This window comes from Phymastichus coffea, unplaced genomic scaffold (genome assembly GCF_024137745.1).
Source record: "Phymastichus coffea isolate CEN01 unplaced genomic scaffold, Cenicafe_Pcof_1.1 PCOF00036, whole genome shotgun sequence".
NCBI lineage: Eukaryota > Metazoa > Arthropoda > Insecta > Hymenoptera > Eulophidae > Phymastichus > Phymastichus coffea.
The window spans coordinates 1,267,036-1,281,115 of NW_026706847.1; the positions used below are offsets into that span (position 1 = coordinate 1,267,036).

Below are 14,080 nucleotides of genomic sequence, written 5' to 3' on the forward strand. Positions count from 1 at the left end.
ATTTATTTTACTATCTTGTTAATTGGTACTATCAACAGATTTAATATCGTGTACATTCTGTCCATAAGTTCGATCATTACCTCTAGCTCTTTTTCTCGATTTGATTCAGTTGGTTCCGGTTCATGTCTGTTGGTAGTTTCTGCTTGTAGTAGAGTTTGTCGACGTCAGTCCTTTGAGTACCAGCCGCAGCTTGTGCGTACGTGAACTTAGGATTAGTTTGTTGAGTAGATACCTTTTCAATTCTATTATTATTGCTGAGCCGAGGTTGTATCGTTTTCTCCTTTAATGCAGGGAATAGTTTTTGCTGGAGTTATTTATGTGCTAGACAGACTCTAAAAATGGTTGGATGATTTCCTTTGCAGTAGGCATAAATTACTTGGTTTTATCCTTTATTGGGTAATTTTTGGTGAAGTGATGTTCGGCACATTTTACACACACTAAAGTTTTGCTGCAGTAATTCTTAGTGTGCCCAAATTCTTAACAATTTAGGCATTGTGGAATTTCCCTCCTTTTTCTTAATGGTTTAAATACTAATGAGTTTAGTAACCTATTTACATTGAAAATTATTTTATTGTTACTGCGAGTTTCAAGCTCTACTGTAAAGAGTAGCGTAACAGCTTTTGTCATTCTACTACGAATATTGATGATATTTATAAGTATGTGTCCAATTTCCTCTAGTTCTTGCTTCAATTCAGCTATATCCGCCGAAGAGCGGATATAAGCCCGAAGCGGGAAGCTTGATCCCTCTCAATACCATTTTTGAATCCTTTATGTTGATTGCACTGATAAATGTAAAATTGAATTTTTTTATCCTTCAGTGCACTTACTATTGGCAAGTACTTTTCAGAATCATTAACTTGTATTCTGATCTTATTATTCTGTAATACTTTAATGATATAGCTATTCTTAGCTATATATATATATATATATATATATATATATATATATATATATATATATATATATATTCTATCGGTCTGATATTTTCCACATACTCAACGTAGATCGGTGAGGATTTGAATGTCTGTACTTTTGCCTCTTCATTATTTTATTTTTCTACGCTTAATGATTGATAGCTGTTTGAAGTTGCTATTGGAGTAACGCGTAGCCAATTATCCAGCGTATAGGCTGGACGTTTGTCTTGTCTTATAACATTTTCTGGGCCATATCTTAGCCTTTTCTCATTCATTTCCTTCCAGTTATCTTTTTCTATTTGTGATGTTAGCGAGTTTTCAATTTTGATTTAGTTTTGGCTTTAATAGCCGATTTAATATTTAATATAGACTGCACTATTATATTTATTAGCTATCCGTTACATTATGACAGTAAATTATATTTAATTCAATTAAAACAGTAAATAATCCACTTGTTTACTCGTGAAAATTTCACTTTTTCTAATCTATTAGTTTCTAATACTGGAGTAGATGCAAATACGTTCGTTCAGTATGGAAGTTGACTAGAGATTGCATTGAAGTACATTAAATAAGAAACAGATAATATTCATAAAAAGTTGATTCAATTTCTCCTTAAAATCAGACATTTTATCTGCTTCATTTACTTCAATATCAGAAATTTTATCTCATTTATTTATTTTTCGAATTGAACATGATAGACGCTTGGCAATGAAGAAACCCACCTAGCGGCATCAAAAGAAATTCAACTATATCTATTCTAGAAGTAAATAACTGAAATTATAAAATAAGACAACGAAGTAGCATCGTTCCAGTGATAAAATAATGATCGATTATAATATGTTGATTATAATATGTTTCTTGATTATAATACACGACCGATGAAAAAAATTGAATGCTTCGCAATACAAATCAAAATGACTTTAATAATGGCATAGCTAGATAAATGTTAATTATGGATTTTTGCGTTAAATGACTTTATCGTGTATAATATATAAATTCCAAGAATGCTAATACAATAGATGCGTAAGTTTCAACTAGAATAATTAATAAGAAAATCACCTACCACCTACTTCTATTAGATATTATTAACCTAACGAATGGTCGGATAAGTCATGTAATTGACGTCGTTGTGCGTGCGCCTCCAAAGAAATAATGTCGTAAATGATGTGCAGTAACGTGACATCTGCACGTGCCAAGGAAAATGCCGTAGAACAAACGCCAATGGCCCGAAAGCCACTCATTTTCGAGCATGCTCAAAATCTCGCACCGCGCACGTCGGCAAAAGCAATTTAGATATACTCGTATGCGCGAGAAAACGATTTCACACGAGGATCAACTCGCTTTCTCGCATTAGCATCCCAATATACTATTTGACCGATTTCAAAAAAGAGGAGTTGTATTGCATTCGATCTGATTTCGTTATATTTTTGAAACGGCTTTCCCTATTTTATTATTATTATTATTGATTTGATTGAAGCATATGTGGCATTTGAGTATGTAGTTTCGTCCATATTTTATTAATTTCTGTGATTGTAAATTTACATTTGCGGATGATATTTGTTGCCTTTGATATGCATATGCAGCTGGCATTCACCATCGAAATCAGCTAATAAGCTAATATTCTATGCGATAATTTTTAGTTTTCGAATAATACAAGTAAAATTTATTAATCAAGTTCTAGCTTGTTTTGAATGCTTCATAATCATATTAAAATGTTAGTGCGTTTGATGGAAATTCAAATACTTGAGCGATAAGACGAGAGTGTTTTTCGCGTTTACAAGACCGTCTTGAATTTTACGCAAGAACATTCTGAAACTGATAGAAACACTGGCGGGAAGCAGGAGTATCTTTCGCAGTTGATTTTTTAGAATTGAGTAAAAATTGATTTTGCGCGAAAGCACTTGACTCGAAAATGAGATAGTTCGCCTAATCGTGAACGAAGACGTTGAGTGGCGGATGGACCAGCCTGGACGTGGCCCGCGGACAGGAAACTGAAACACGACTGCGCGAAAAATCCATGTCAATAATCGCGAGAGAAGTGCAGGCGGTGCGCGGCGACTGTGGGTAAGTAGGTATGGAGGTGAGGCCGAGGTCGAGGTCACTCGCTCTGCTCGCTCGCTCGCGGCGAAAGGTCATTATCGCTCGCCGATGTTACGCGTCTCGCTTAAGCTCTTTCTCTCTCTTTACTTTTGCCGAGCGACGCGAGTACGGGAGTCACGCGCGCCCTCGCGCAACGCTATGTCGCGTCTCGGGTGTAGTTTTCGCGAAGGCGCGCGCTCGCCTTGCCTACTCTTCCTGCAGCGCGGCGAACTGGTTTCAGCCGCCGCGCGCGATCACCGCTATACCCGAGCTTCTACGTCAGCGCGAGCTTTATTTGCCCGATAAGTGCTTTTAATGGCTCTCGCTCTGCACTTTAATGTCGAGGCGATCGTGCAAGCCGATCGTTTACAGTTTTCAGCGCTGATTTCAATTAACTGTATTGCTGCTATTAGCGGCATAACCGGCATGCCGCGCATTTCCGTACGAATGTATATTTATACATTTTCTTTTCTCGTTTGCACGTGCATTTCATTTGTTCTCGCCCGAATGCCCATCGACAGCGTTGCTCGCGACTATGCCAGTGCACGGAAACGAATGCATCATTGGGTCTAGCCCGTTATATGGATAAATCGCGAAGCCCACTTTAATGCGACGCCTTTGTGCTCGAGCGCGTATCTGTCCACCCGATCCACGTGGACACCGCAGCTGAATCGCCATCTTTCAGAGTGATCCCGAAATGTTGCAACTGCGATCGAGGCAGTAAAAGGAAAATTGCTTTGCCCGTCGACCTATACACGGAAAACCTCCCTTGGCGCATTTGTATGTGATAATCTCATGATCAAGGATTCGATACATTCGGTTTATTGATTTAGCTGTGCGAGTTTCAGATGTAAACAGTAGCTTTAATGCTATCCTGGTAATAAATCTGCTCATTGCCGAGAATCCGTGCAAGCCATTTGTTTGACGATCCGAGCTAAAAGCGCAATGTTCGACGACTGTTCGTCCGCATAAAAAAAGAGAAGAAAAACGCGATCGATGCTGCGAACTGCATAACGAGCACTCGAGAGCGAAAATGAAGCGTCGACCAGCGAATAGCAGCAGGGAGCGAAAGCGGCAGCGCCGCGCACTTACCGGCGAAAATCGAATCGACGAGCGGGCGATCGACTTCGCTCGGCGAGACGCGCCCGAAGCCCAGCGGAGCGTGCGCAGGGCAGCAAGAGAGCACTCGACGGACGCGTACGCGGAACAATCGAGCGCAAAGGAGGCAGGGCAGGCAGAGTCGACCGAACGACCGGCCTAATGGATAGCGCAAGCAACTGCAGTGCATTAAACGCGCGCGCGGGACGTCGACGTGATCCGCCAAGCCCCGCGCCGATGTTTGCCTTGGCGCTGTGCAATTAAACGTTGGAGCCGCCGCCGCCGCGCGCCTGTTGGGATAACTGATTTGTAGGACGTGCCCCCGCGCCGGCTCGTCATATTCCCGACGATCCTCGAGCCTCGAGCTGTGTTTTCGCCGTGCGCGCGTTACACTGGCATACGGCTGTTCCCATTGCTTTCCTACGGCGTTACTCTCTTTTTCGCATCTGTTTTGCCGGAGCTCGGCTCTTTCACGAGTACTTTTCATCGTTCACTTAATTCAATTAATTTACCGGCCTTCTTTTGGCTTTTCGGATAATTATCGATATTTCTCAAACGTTCAAAATTATTTGTAACTGCATAATGGTGACCGACATGCTTCTGTGTTTCGCTTGAAATGCGACACAGAATGTCAGAAGCCGACTCGCGTATTTGTCGAAGAGTCCCACGTAAAGCTGTCTGCGAAGTGCTCTTATCGAAAACAATCCGTCATTGCCGAAACCCACTTGTCCCGTTGGAAAACGATTTTCCCCGACATGCCAGACGGTAGCTGTGGACCATATCTTGGCTAGGGCATCTGTCACATGTGCCTGTCCCGCTACGCGCTAGTAGGAGAAGCGAGGAGGACCGTAAGCTCTTGCGCGTGTGCAGAGCGAGAGAGAGAGAGAGAGAGAGAGCTGCGCGAGTGCTGCAGCAATGATTTATACGGCGGCATGACGAGGCAGCGCGCGCGCGTGACAACTCTCATCGTCCAATTATCGCGGTCGAGGCGAATTACGACGGCTGCTCAGGTGGCCGTAGCCGGGCGCGATCGCGCCCACCCTCGCGTGTCCTCGCTTCCCAGTATACTTTCGGCGCCGACGGCCGCTCGTCTCTCTCATTTTCACCGGATGACCGTGCACTCGTCCAGTCCCGTTTTTATTCGCTCGGCGGCGTTGCCGTCCGAGGGTTATCGCATTCCGCGCCGGCTGTGAATGTTTGCCAAACCGAAAGCGCGCCGTCGGGCTTTCAATGCCTGCGAACGGGACGACGCAGCGAAGCGCGCAACGAAAAGATAAAACGCGCGCGGAGCGGAGCCTGGCGCGCGCAATCAGCGAGAACCAAATGAAGAATCAGTTCGACGACCCGCATGATGCGCGCGGCAGGCAGCAGTAGCGAGAGGAGAAAATTCTATAAGGCGCGCGCGTAATTTGATTTGCATTGTTCGTGCGGCTCGTCGTCGTCTGCCGGGCTGCTGCTGCTGTTTGCTGCAGTTGCTCGTTGGCATAATTGATTCACTTAAATGAAGTTCGTGGGCGTGACAAACATCACCTCTTCTTCGTTCTCCCTCTCTCTCTCTCTCTCGCTCTCTCTCTCTGCGCGTCGTTATACGGCTGTGGTAGACGAACTGCCGGCGAACTGTGGTAGGCTGCCGATGCTTCTCTCACGTCGACGTTACGGCCGAGTAACTCGCCTGCTGCAAAAAGCGCTGATGAGCTGTCAGCCGAAGCAAAAATCTGTTTGATGCTATTTGGTTTTTTTTCCTTCGCTACTGAACTTTCTTCTTTATATTCTTCTTAGACTTCTTCTTCGTTTAACCGCGAAATTTTCATGTCTATGGATTAAAAAGCTTACGTGGCCTTTTTATTATAACTATGGCCAATCCAACTTTTCGTATGATGTGTATTATTGTAAAGGATAACCTATGAAAACGAGCGATGGCTGATTGGCTATTACTCGTCAATGTTGATGCCGTGAGTTTTATAATAATTAAGTTTGAAATCGATAAAATTAGAGAAGAAATGGCCTCCGCAACGATGAATAATGTAGTTTTGTTTTTGGCTGAAAGGGAAACGGATGGCAATTTGGTTGTCTGCAAACGAAAACACCCTTGTGAAAACATAACAAGGATTGCGTGTAACGCACGGTTGTAATTTTATGACGACTTCAGGCAGTTTGCTTGCTAGATTAGAGTGAATTTACTTGCCGTATAAGCGGTTTCCATGCGTTATGATAGAAAGAATACCACTTTTCCCTTTACTAATCTTTGAATACCCAACGTAAAAGTCGCGGTAGAGTGACTTTATAAATTGATGCGAATATGACCTATCCGAAGACGTCTCGGTCGAAGCGATCGATCGGCTAACAAGGACAGTTAATCGTTTGAAAATGAATCCGCGTATCAGCGTCAATGAAAGCTCGCGCGCGAGTGCTGCAAAACAAGGCAAAACAAAAGAAAAATGAAGATGTCGAGGAAAAACTTGGTCGACTGTACAGCAATTAACATCAGAAGGCGAGTTAACGAACCAATGAACCCGATACACGATATAACTTCTCTTGCCGGCTGGCTGGCTCGTGAATTTAATCGGAGCCCCGGTATCTAGCGCTGTATATAGAGTTCGCCGCATGGTTCCACAAATCGACAGTGTATACGGCGCGCACACCCCGATTAATTCCGCAAGAGATAACGGTTCCCGCGGGATCGGGTGATTTTGTTATTCGTTATTTATTGCGCGCGGAAGCTCAAAATCCAATGCCCTGCGAAGTGCTGTCGATCCGAAGCCCTTCGCATGTGTAGCGGAACTGTTGGTTATACGTATGTTTTAAGTGGGGGCAGCATGCGTGAGAATGTTGACGTTGAAGCTCGTTACGCGCGCTCAAATGATTGGGTGTTCTGAAGTAACATTCGACCGTGAAGATCGTTGCAGGATGCAAAGAAACGTGTTGCTTAATCATACGAGCATTCGAAGTTAATCCAGAACGGAAGTCACGTAATCTGGCAGTAATCTCGCGAGAGCCAAAAAATCAAAAAATAAATTAATAAATAAAGGAACAAGGAAAGAAAATTAAGGAGAATGCTACGGCAATTATGCAATCACCAACTGGTGCTGCAGTGTATAATATGTAACCAGTGAATAATCGCTAATATCCGTGAAATAACGTTACCTTTGCGCGCGCTCGTGATTTGCTTTTAGAAGTTCGATCACGACGCTTGAAAAATAGAAACGCGGAAAATCGCGCACCGGGAGCGGACGGTAATTTGGCGCTCGCGCCTGTACGAACTTGGTCGACGATGCGCAGGCGCCCGCGAATAAGTTATTGCTTAGCGTAAATATTTACGAGGTCGGATTTATTATTCGCAGCTCTATCATTTACCGGCGGGACCGTGATTCCGCCGGTCGTTCTCCATTGTGTCGCGACCGGCCGTTCAGCCGCGCACGCGGAAAGCACACGGCCGAACGATTCTCCTCCCGTGCGCGACGGGGCGAACAATACGTCATAAAGCTGCGAGGATGATGCTGCGCAACGGGCTAACAATTGCAAAATGTTGTTCTGTTTCAGCGTACGCGTCGGCCTCGTGTCCGAGGATCTGCCCGACGAGCGGCGAGCCGGTATGCGGCAGCGATGGTGTCATGTACGCGTCCTCGTGTGAAATGCGGAAGAAGACTTGCGGCAAAGGTAAAGCCACGAACGAAACAAAACAAAACAAAAAAACAAATAAACAAAAAAAACAGCGCACTCCATTCTCCTTGCGCGCATGCAAGCCGAAACGCTGTTGCGAAGAGAGCAAGAGTGAGTGAAATAGTGGAACGGGATGGCAGAGAGAAACAGCGCAGATGGTGTGAAAACTAGAATGGCCTTGAATATCCTAACTGTAACTCGTTCCTCTCGAGGCTTGGAAAAGTAAGAACGAAAGGGGAGGGGAAGCCCGTTGTGTACAATTGTTGCATGCGTTTTCATTGACTCGTTTGTTATGGCTGTTGTTGTTTTTATTCTCAATTGCATCTAATTTTTCGTGCCATTGAATATGAAAAAGGATGCTTTATTTCTCCTTACATCCGCATAGTTCTGAAGGGTTCGAACGAACTTTTTTAACACCATACTGGTGGTAACTTCGCTTCAAAGTTTCGCCGGTAAAACTTGGGCTTTAGACCGATAAAATAAAATTCCTTAGATACTTTCTGACATTTTAAATTGCACGCAATAATCAGATAATTGGAGTAAAAGTGCCTGGGTAATGAGCCAGCGTAAAAAAACAAATTGAATCCCAAATTTACTGAAAGTGCATTCTTCTCACTGGTCCGCAACAATTTCATTAGGCGATCAGATAAGGGCCTCTGCGGCAACGGAAAGGAATTCACGAAGGGGAGGAAACAACGAATTCGCGCGCTGGCATCTTAATTACGAACGAGAAGCGCGTGCACGGGTTGAAAAAGAAAAAGAGAAATAGTCTAATTGCGCCATTATCAAGCCACGTTGTTCGCTCGTACGACGACACGGTTCCGAGAGTCATTGCTCCGACGAAGCATATTTTTTGCGCCCAAATTACAGCCACTGCCGCCTGGCTGCGTACACTAATACGTCACTCGTGACAATATGATTTCGGCGAGTTCTCGCCGTGAGTGGGTGGGTGGCAGTTGCGCGTTGTTGCGCCGTTTGCCTCGCGAGACGTACTCGAGTACGAATGCAAGCGGTAGAGGGACTCGCGTGCACTGCAGCCAAACGCGAGAACGAAGTGAGCGCGCGCTCGCTTGAAATTCATTATTCTTCAATGCAAGTGCACAAAGATATTAAAAGCCGTTTACGCCCGTTAATAATGATGAGTCACTCGCGGCGTTTGCTGCATCCAAGATAAGGCGATGGTATGCGTGTCGCGTATATATTTGTGACGATCCTATAATCCTCCGAAAAGTCAGGCCTTGAAACGGGCGTGCTATTGCAGGAGTGACGGTGGCAGCGGAAAAGACAGCCTGCCTGCGCTCGTCGGGTAGCAAGTGCGAGCACCGGTGTCCCGGCGATCAAGATCCGGTGTGCGGCACCGACGGGCGCACCTATCTCAACAAGTGCATGCTGAGGGTGGAGGTGTGCCGAGTTGGCATCGAGCTCTCTCACCTGGGCCCCTGCAACAACATCTCCGCGCACAGAGAGAATTGCCCGGTGTCCTGCGACTTTGCGCCTCTCGACGGTCCCGTTTGCGGCAGCGACGGCAACGTTTACAAGTCCACGTGTCAGATGAAGCTGCTTACGTGCGGGTAAGTAAAGATCAATGGGCTCGATTAGACGATCAGCTGCGTATTTAGCGCTTGCCGACAAGACAGCCGATCCCGAGGTACTCGAACAAGCTCGTACGGCCGCTGGCAGATGGAAGTTGCAAGCGAACAAATCACAAGCGAGAAAGTGCATTTCACACTGCCGCTGGATAAGAATCTTTGTGCGCGACGTCGAGCGGCTTATCGCGCCGAGTTAGCAAACACTCGAGCTAATTCACGGATGAAAATCAACCGAACGCATAAGCTTGCCAACGAGAGCAACGTCACTCGGCGAAACGTGGGAAGCGGGCGCGAATAACGCGGCGTACATCCGGGGTGAGAACGAACGCAATCCGCGCGGATCGCGTTCGCGAGAGAGTGGATGGGATTTTCATTCGGGCGTGCATTTTCTGTTTGGCGCACAGGCAAGGCGTGGTGAGGACGAACAAGAAGCACTGCCAGACAACGAGACACTGCCGGGAGTCCTGCTGGCGCGGCGCCAAGCCAGCTTGCGGCAGCGACGGCATCCTCTACGCGAACACCTGCAAAATGCGAGCGAAGAACTGCGGGTAAAACTGCGCATATTTTAACTGAATACCGACGAGAGCGCGGCTTCAACTCTGACCTTCTTCTCCAATTCGAACGAAAATCCGGTTGTCTTTTCTTTCCGTTGCAGTCCGAAAGAGCTAGTTGAAAATTGACGCTGAATTTATTCGGGCGCGAATGAGCTCATTTGGCAGAGTGCCTAATTCACTCGGACGAGCGGCTCCCAAGCTGCCAGAAGTAACATTGAAATTGTCTACGTTACATTCAAAAGCTCGACGTGCATCGAATCCAATCGTAATCTGTTTGTTCCCAACGTTAATTCCATTGCTGCTATTTGATAATTAAAAGCGGTAAAGATTTCTCGCATCGATTGCGAACGAGCAACCCGATGCCTTTACATCGGATACGCAGAAACTTTATCGCGCCGGTAAATTTTCTCTGTAAACTTAATATAGAGCGAGTGGCAGACTGGTCCGCCGGGAAAGCTCGCGTAACCCAATTTATCTGATGTACGTCCAAATTCTGCTCAAAGTTTCGCGCCGGACGAACTTTTCCAACGGAGAGCGCCTCTTCTTCTTTTCTCTCTTTGGCCGTGGCCTTCGTTCGGGTGCAAGAGCCGCGCGTAACCGGGCAAAAAGTCACAATGGTACGACCGAGAGAAAAATTGTTGTTCCTCGGCAGGAAGCACGTGTTCGAAGTACCGATGTCCTTCTGCGTGTCGCGCGAGAGGACTTCCGGCAGCCCTGCCACCGCTTGTCCCTTGGACTGCAGGAACGAGGCGGAAATTGCAGTTTGCGGTTCCGACGGAAACATTTACCGAAACGAGTGCGAAATGCAAATGCTCAATTGCGGGTGAGTTTTCTTTTGCTCTCTCTCTCTCTCTCTCTCTCTCTCTCTCTCACGTACCATCTTTCTGCGCGGCCTGCCGCGACGAGGCGTTGGCGATGCGCTCATCTGGAGGTGCTTGCAGAAACACGAGGCGAAAGGTGACGAGCGTCGACTTCGAGAAGTGCCGCGCAAAACTGTCGAGGTGCGTGAAGCAGCAGCAGCACTGCGGCAGCGAGGTCGATCCAGTTTGCGGCAGCGACGCCAATACCTACCCGAACCAGTGCCACCTGAATGTCGCCAATTGTCTGTGAGTCAGCGGCATGGACATTTTCGCAACGGCGACGTTAAGCCCGAATCTCGCCGTACTCAACGCGTCGTCGTATTTTCTGCAGGAAAGGCATCCAGCTGGCTCACGTGGGCGAGTGTACGACCTTGAAGGAAAGCGAGCAGTGTCCTGAGGACTGCAACGACGTCCCCGAGGAACCAGTTTGCGGCAGCGACGGCAATGTCTATCGGTATGCATATATGTATATATATGTGTATATATGTATGCGTACTTAATTAGTCTTAAAGCACAAGCGTCTGTTACTATCTTATAATATGCCACTGCCGACTGCGCAGCCTGGCTTTGCTCCTCTTCTATTTTGCGATCGCAATCGTGCTGCTGACGACGACGACGACCGCTGAAAATCATAACGCTAAGCTCGAGTCAAGCTATAAATACACGCGGCGTGCGCATTTTTGCTGCGCCGTCGCCATATCGAGCCATTGTTTTGCAAAAAAAAAAAGAGAAAAGAGCAAAAAAATAATTTTGTCGACAGATCGCTGTGTCAGCTGCAAAAGGAGACGTGCGGTCAGCGAGTCGTCCAGGTGCCGGCACAGCATTGTCGCACGACCGCGCTCTGCAATCAGATCTGCAGCGGGGAAAGGCAATTCGTCTGTGGCTCCGACAACAAACTCTACAGAAACGAGTGCGAGATGAAGAGGGACAACTGCGGGTAACTATTGCATTTCAGTCGCGTGTCTAATTGATTAACACGAGCGATTTCTCACGACTTAACGAAAGCAGCCGACGTCTGACAGAACGATATCTCTTGCTTCGCATTGCATTGTATCGGGCGCGGTTTCCGCGGTAATGGGGCGCTGAAAAACGTCACGCCAATTTCAGGAAACACGTGTACGTGGTGCCGATGAAGCGGTGCGTGCAGGGCTTCCTATTCCGAGGCTGTCAAAAGATTTGTCCACCTTATTACGATCCGGTCTGCGGCACCGACAGCATGACCTACAGCAACGAGTGCTTCCTTGAGATTGAAACCTGCCGCACGAGAAATCACGTCACTAAGAACTATCACGGAATCTGCGGACAACCGACCGAGGAACCCAAGAACTATCTCTATTAAAACGGAAATGCAGCGAGATGTAGGACTGAAATTTGTTGTCAAAAATCATTATTTCTTTCGAGATCGGGTGATATCAGCTGGAAAGATTTCAAATTGAATTCCGGCTCATCAATCATCCCTTTATACGTAATTTTGTATACGAGACTAAAATCAAATAATTAGATGGCCTTGATATATATGTATACATTAGTGATCTGAAATAAATTAATCAGAGCTTGTAAGCCGCGTAGATATGTAGAATATCGTTTTTATTTATTCTATTTGTATATGTAATTTTTTAATTAATTTATATTGATACATATAGTAGAAAAAAAAAAAAGAAATTAATGAAAATATTTAGATGCATATATGAACATTATGTGGCGCCGTGCGATGGACAATCACGAAAGTGCCAAGATATGAAAATCGAGAATAAACGCGCACAATAATGCATTCGTATTCTTGCGACTATTTCAGTGCGCCCTTACCTGTTTAAGTATATAATTATTTATTATAGATTTTTTTATGAAGCAACAATGTCTATGCTGTTATTTTCTACGCGAAGGAATGGAAATCCTGATTATATATTGCCTTTACAACATGTGATGTGTGTTCATAAACAAAACTTTGATTACTATTGTATTGTACTATTTTTTTATTATAACTGTAATATTTGTATTTTATTATCTTTAATCTCATCTCATACCATTAATTTATTATCGAAATCAACATATCTGACCATCGTCTTTTTGTTATATTTATATTGTATTCGCTCATCTGCTATTGCAATAAACTTATATTTTATATCTAGCTCCTTGATTGTCGAGTTATTTTAACTAATTAGAATGAATATTTTTTCCAGTTTTACAGTTATTATTTAAGGAACAACAGTCTGAGCCACGTGCGTGGCTAAAATGAAGAAACTGAAGGATTAATTGACAACTAAATATTTATTTGCTTAGACTTTTATGATTATAAATCATAATTTCAAATTAGTTTCTATTTTTGAACAATTTGTCGCAGTTGTTGAAACAATACGCTGTCACAAGTGGGGTATAATCTGGAATTTAAAAAGTTCAGGTGTAATCCAAACATGTTTTATCAGTTAATATACATAGTATTATACTTTTTATTTTATGTTCGAATCAATCAATGTAATTGCCGATAAGAAGTAAAATTGAAAACGGTAGTTACAATACTAAATAGAATAGATAAATATTTAAAAAAATAATAAACTTAAATTTAAATAAAATAACTTACTTCCATCTGAACACTGTGTTAAACATTCCTGTCTGGTATTAGGCACTGTAATTTCAAACATTATTAATACTGGCGTTGTTGAGCGCCATAGCTCATTTTTTATTTTATGATATTTGTTGCATTAATCAATCCTTTTGCATGCCAACTTTAAGATTTTAATAGCAAAGGCACATGAATAAATGAATTAGTACAAAATATTACGACCATCGATATTTAATGATAAATAAAAATTAAATTAGCATTTATAATTTGACAAGAATCGATGAATTTTTAGTCCTTTCGGAAGATATCGAAACATTATCTCAAATTTTCAACGAATCTACGATTGATAAATATGGAGTTAACAAAATATAACATAATGTAATTTTTTTTCACCCTTTTTAAGCATCATCGATCGTAACACTGGATGCCCGTGATTTATAATTGTTTTAAGATAGGAGGAAAATAATTATATCCTTCAAGAGTGCAGATTTAGTGAAAAACTACAAGTACGTAAGCAAAAGCTCTTGGATAAAAAAACTATTTTCGTTTCGATATCTCAAAACAATAGCAAAATTATTTTAAAAGAAACAAGCAATATAATGAAGCGAACTTTTACCAGGTTATCGTGAAATCTCCTAAATTTTTACTTTAATTATCTTTACCTTAAAAAACTTTTTGTATAATTTATTCAAAGTCAAAATTAAAACTTTCAAGATAGATGCCTCTTAGACAATCAATTATTTCTATTTAATGTTTTTCAAATATT

At 43.8% G+C, this 14,080-nt stretch overlaps 1 protein-coding gene across 4 annotated transcripts in view; it reads left to right on the forward strand.

The window, feature by feature from the left end:
- Nucleotides 1–12,660, forward strand: part of LOC131663421 (agrin) — a 26,705-nt gene extending 14,045 nt beyond the window's left edge. For 2 of the 4 annotated variants that reach the window (XM_058933824.1, XM_058933821.1), the window contains exons 2-9: nucleotides 7,632–7,748; nucleotides 9,013–9,322; nucleotides 9,745–9,888; nucleotides 10,547–10,717; nucleotides 10,836–11,000; nucleotides 11,086–11,208; nucleotides 11,515–11,691; nucleotides 11,862–12,653. In XM_058933824.1, the coding sequence (XP_058789807.1) occupies nucleotides 7,703–7,748; nucleotides 9,013–9,322; nucleotides 9,745–9,888; nucleotides 10,547–10,717; nucleotides 10,836–11,000; nucleotides 11,086–11,208; nucleotides 11,515–11,691; nucleotides 11,862–12,093 (1,368 nt within the window). In that variant the 5' untranslated portion in view covers nucleotides 7,632–7,702 and the 3' untranslated portion in view covers nucleotides 12,094–12,653. Of the gene's footprint in view, nucleotides 1–7,631; nucleotides 7,749–9,012; nucleotides 9,323–9,744; nucleotides 9,889–10,546; nucleotides 10,718–10,835; nucleotides 11,001–11,085; nucleotides 11,209–11,514; nucleotides 11,692–11,861 lie in introns of all 4 variants that reach the window. The other 2 variants (XM_058933823.1, XM_058933822.1) reach the window with 2 other exon arrangements.
- The last annotated feature ends 1,420 nt before the right edge of the window (nucleotides 12,661–14,080 follow it).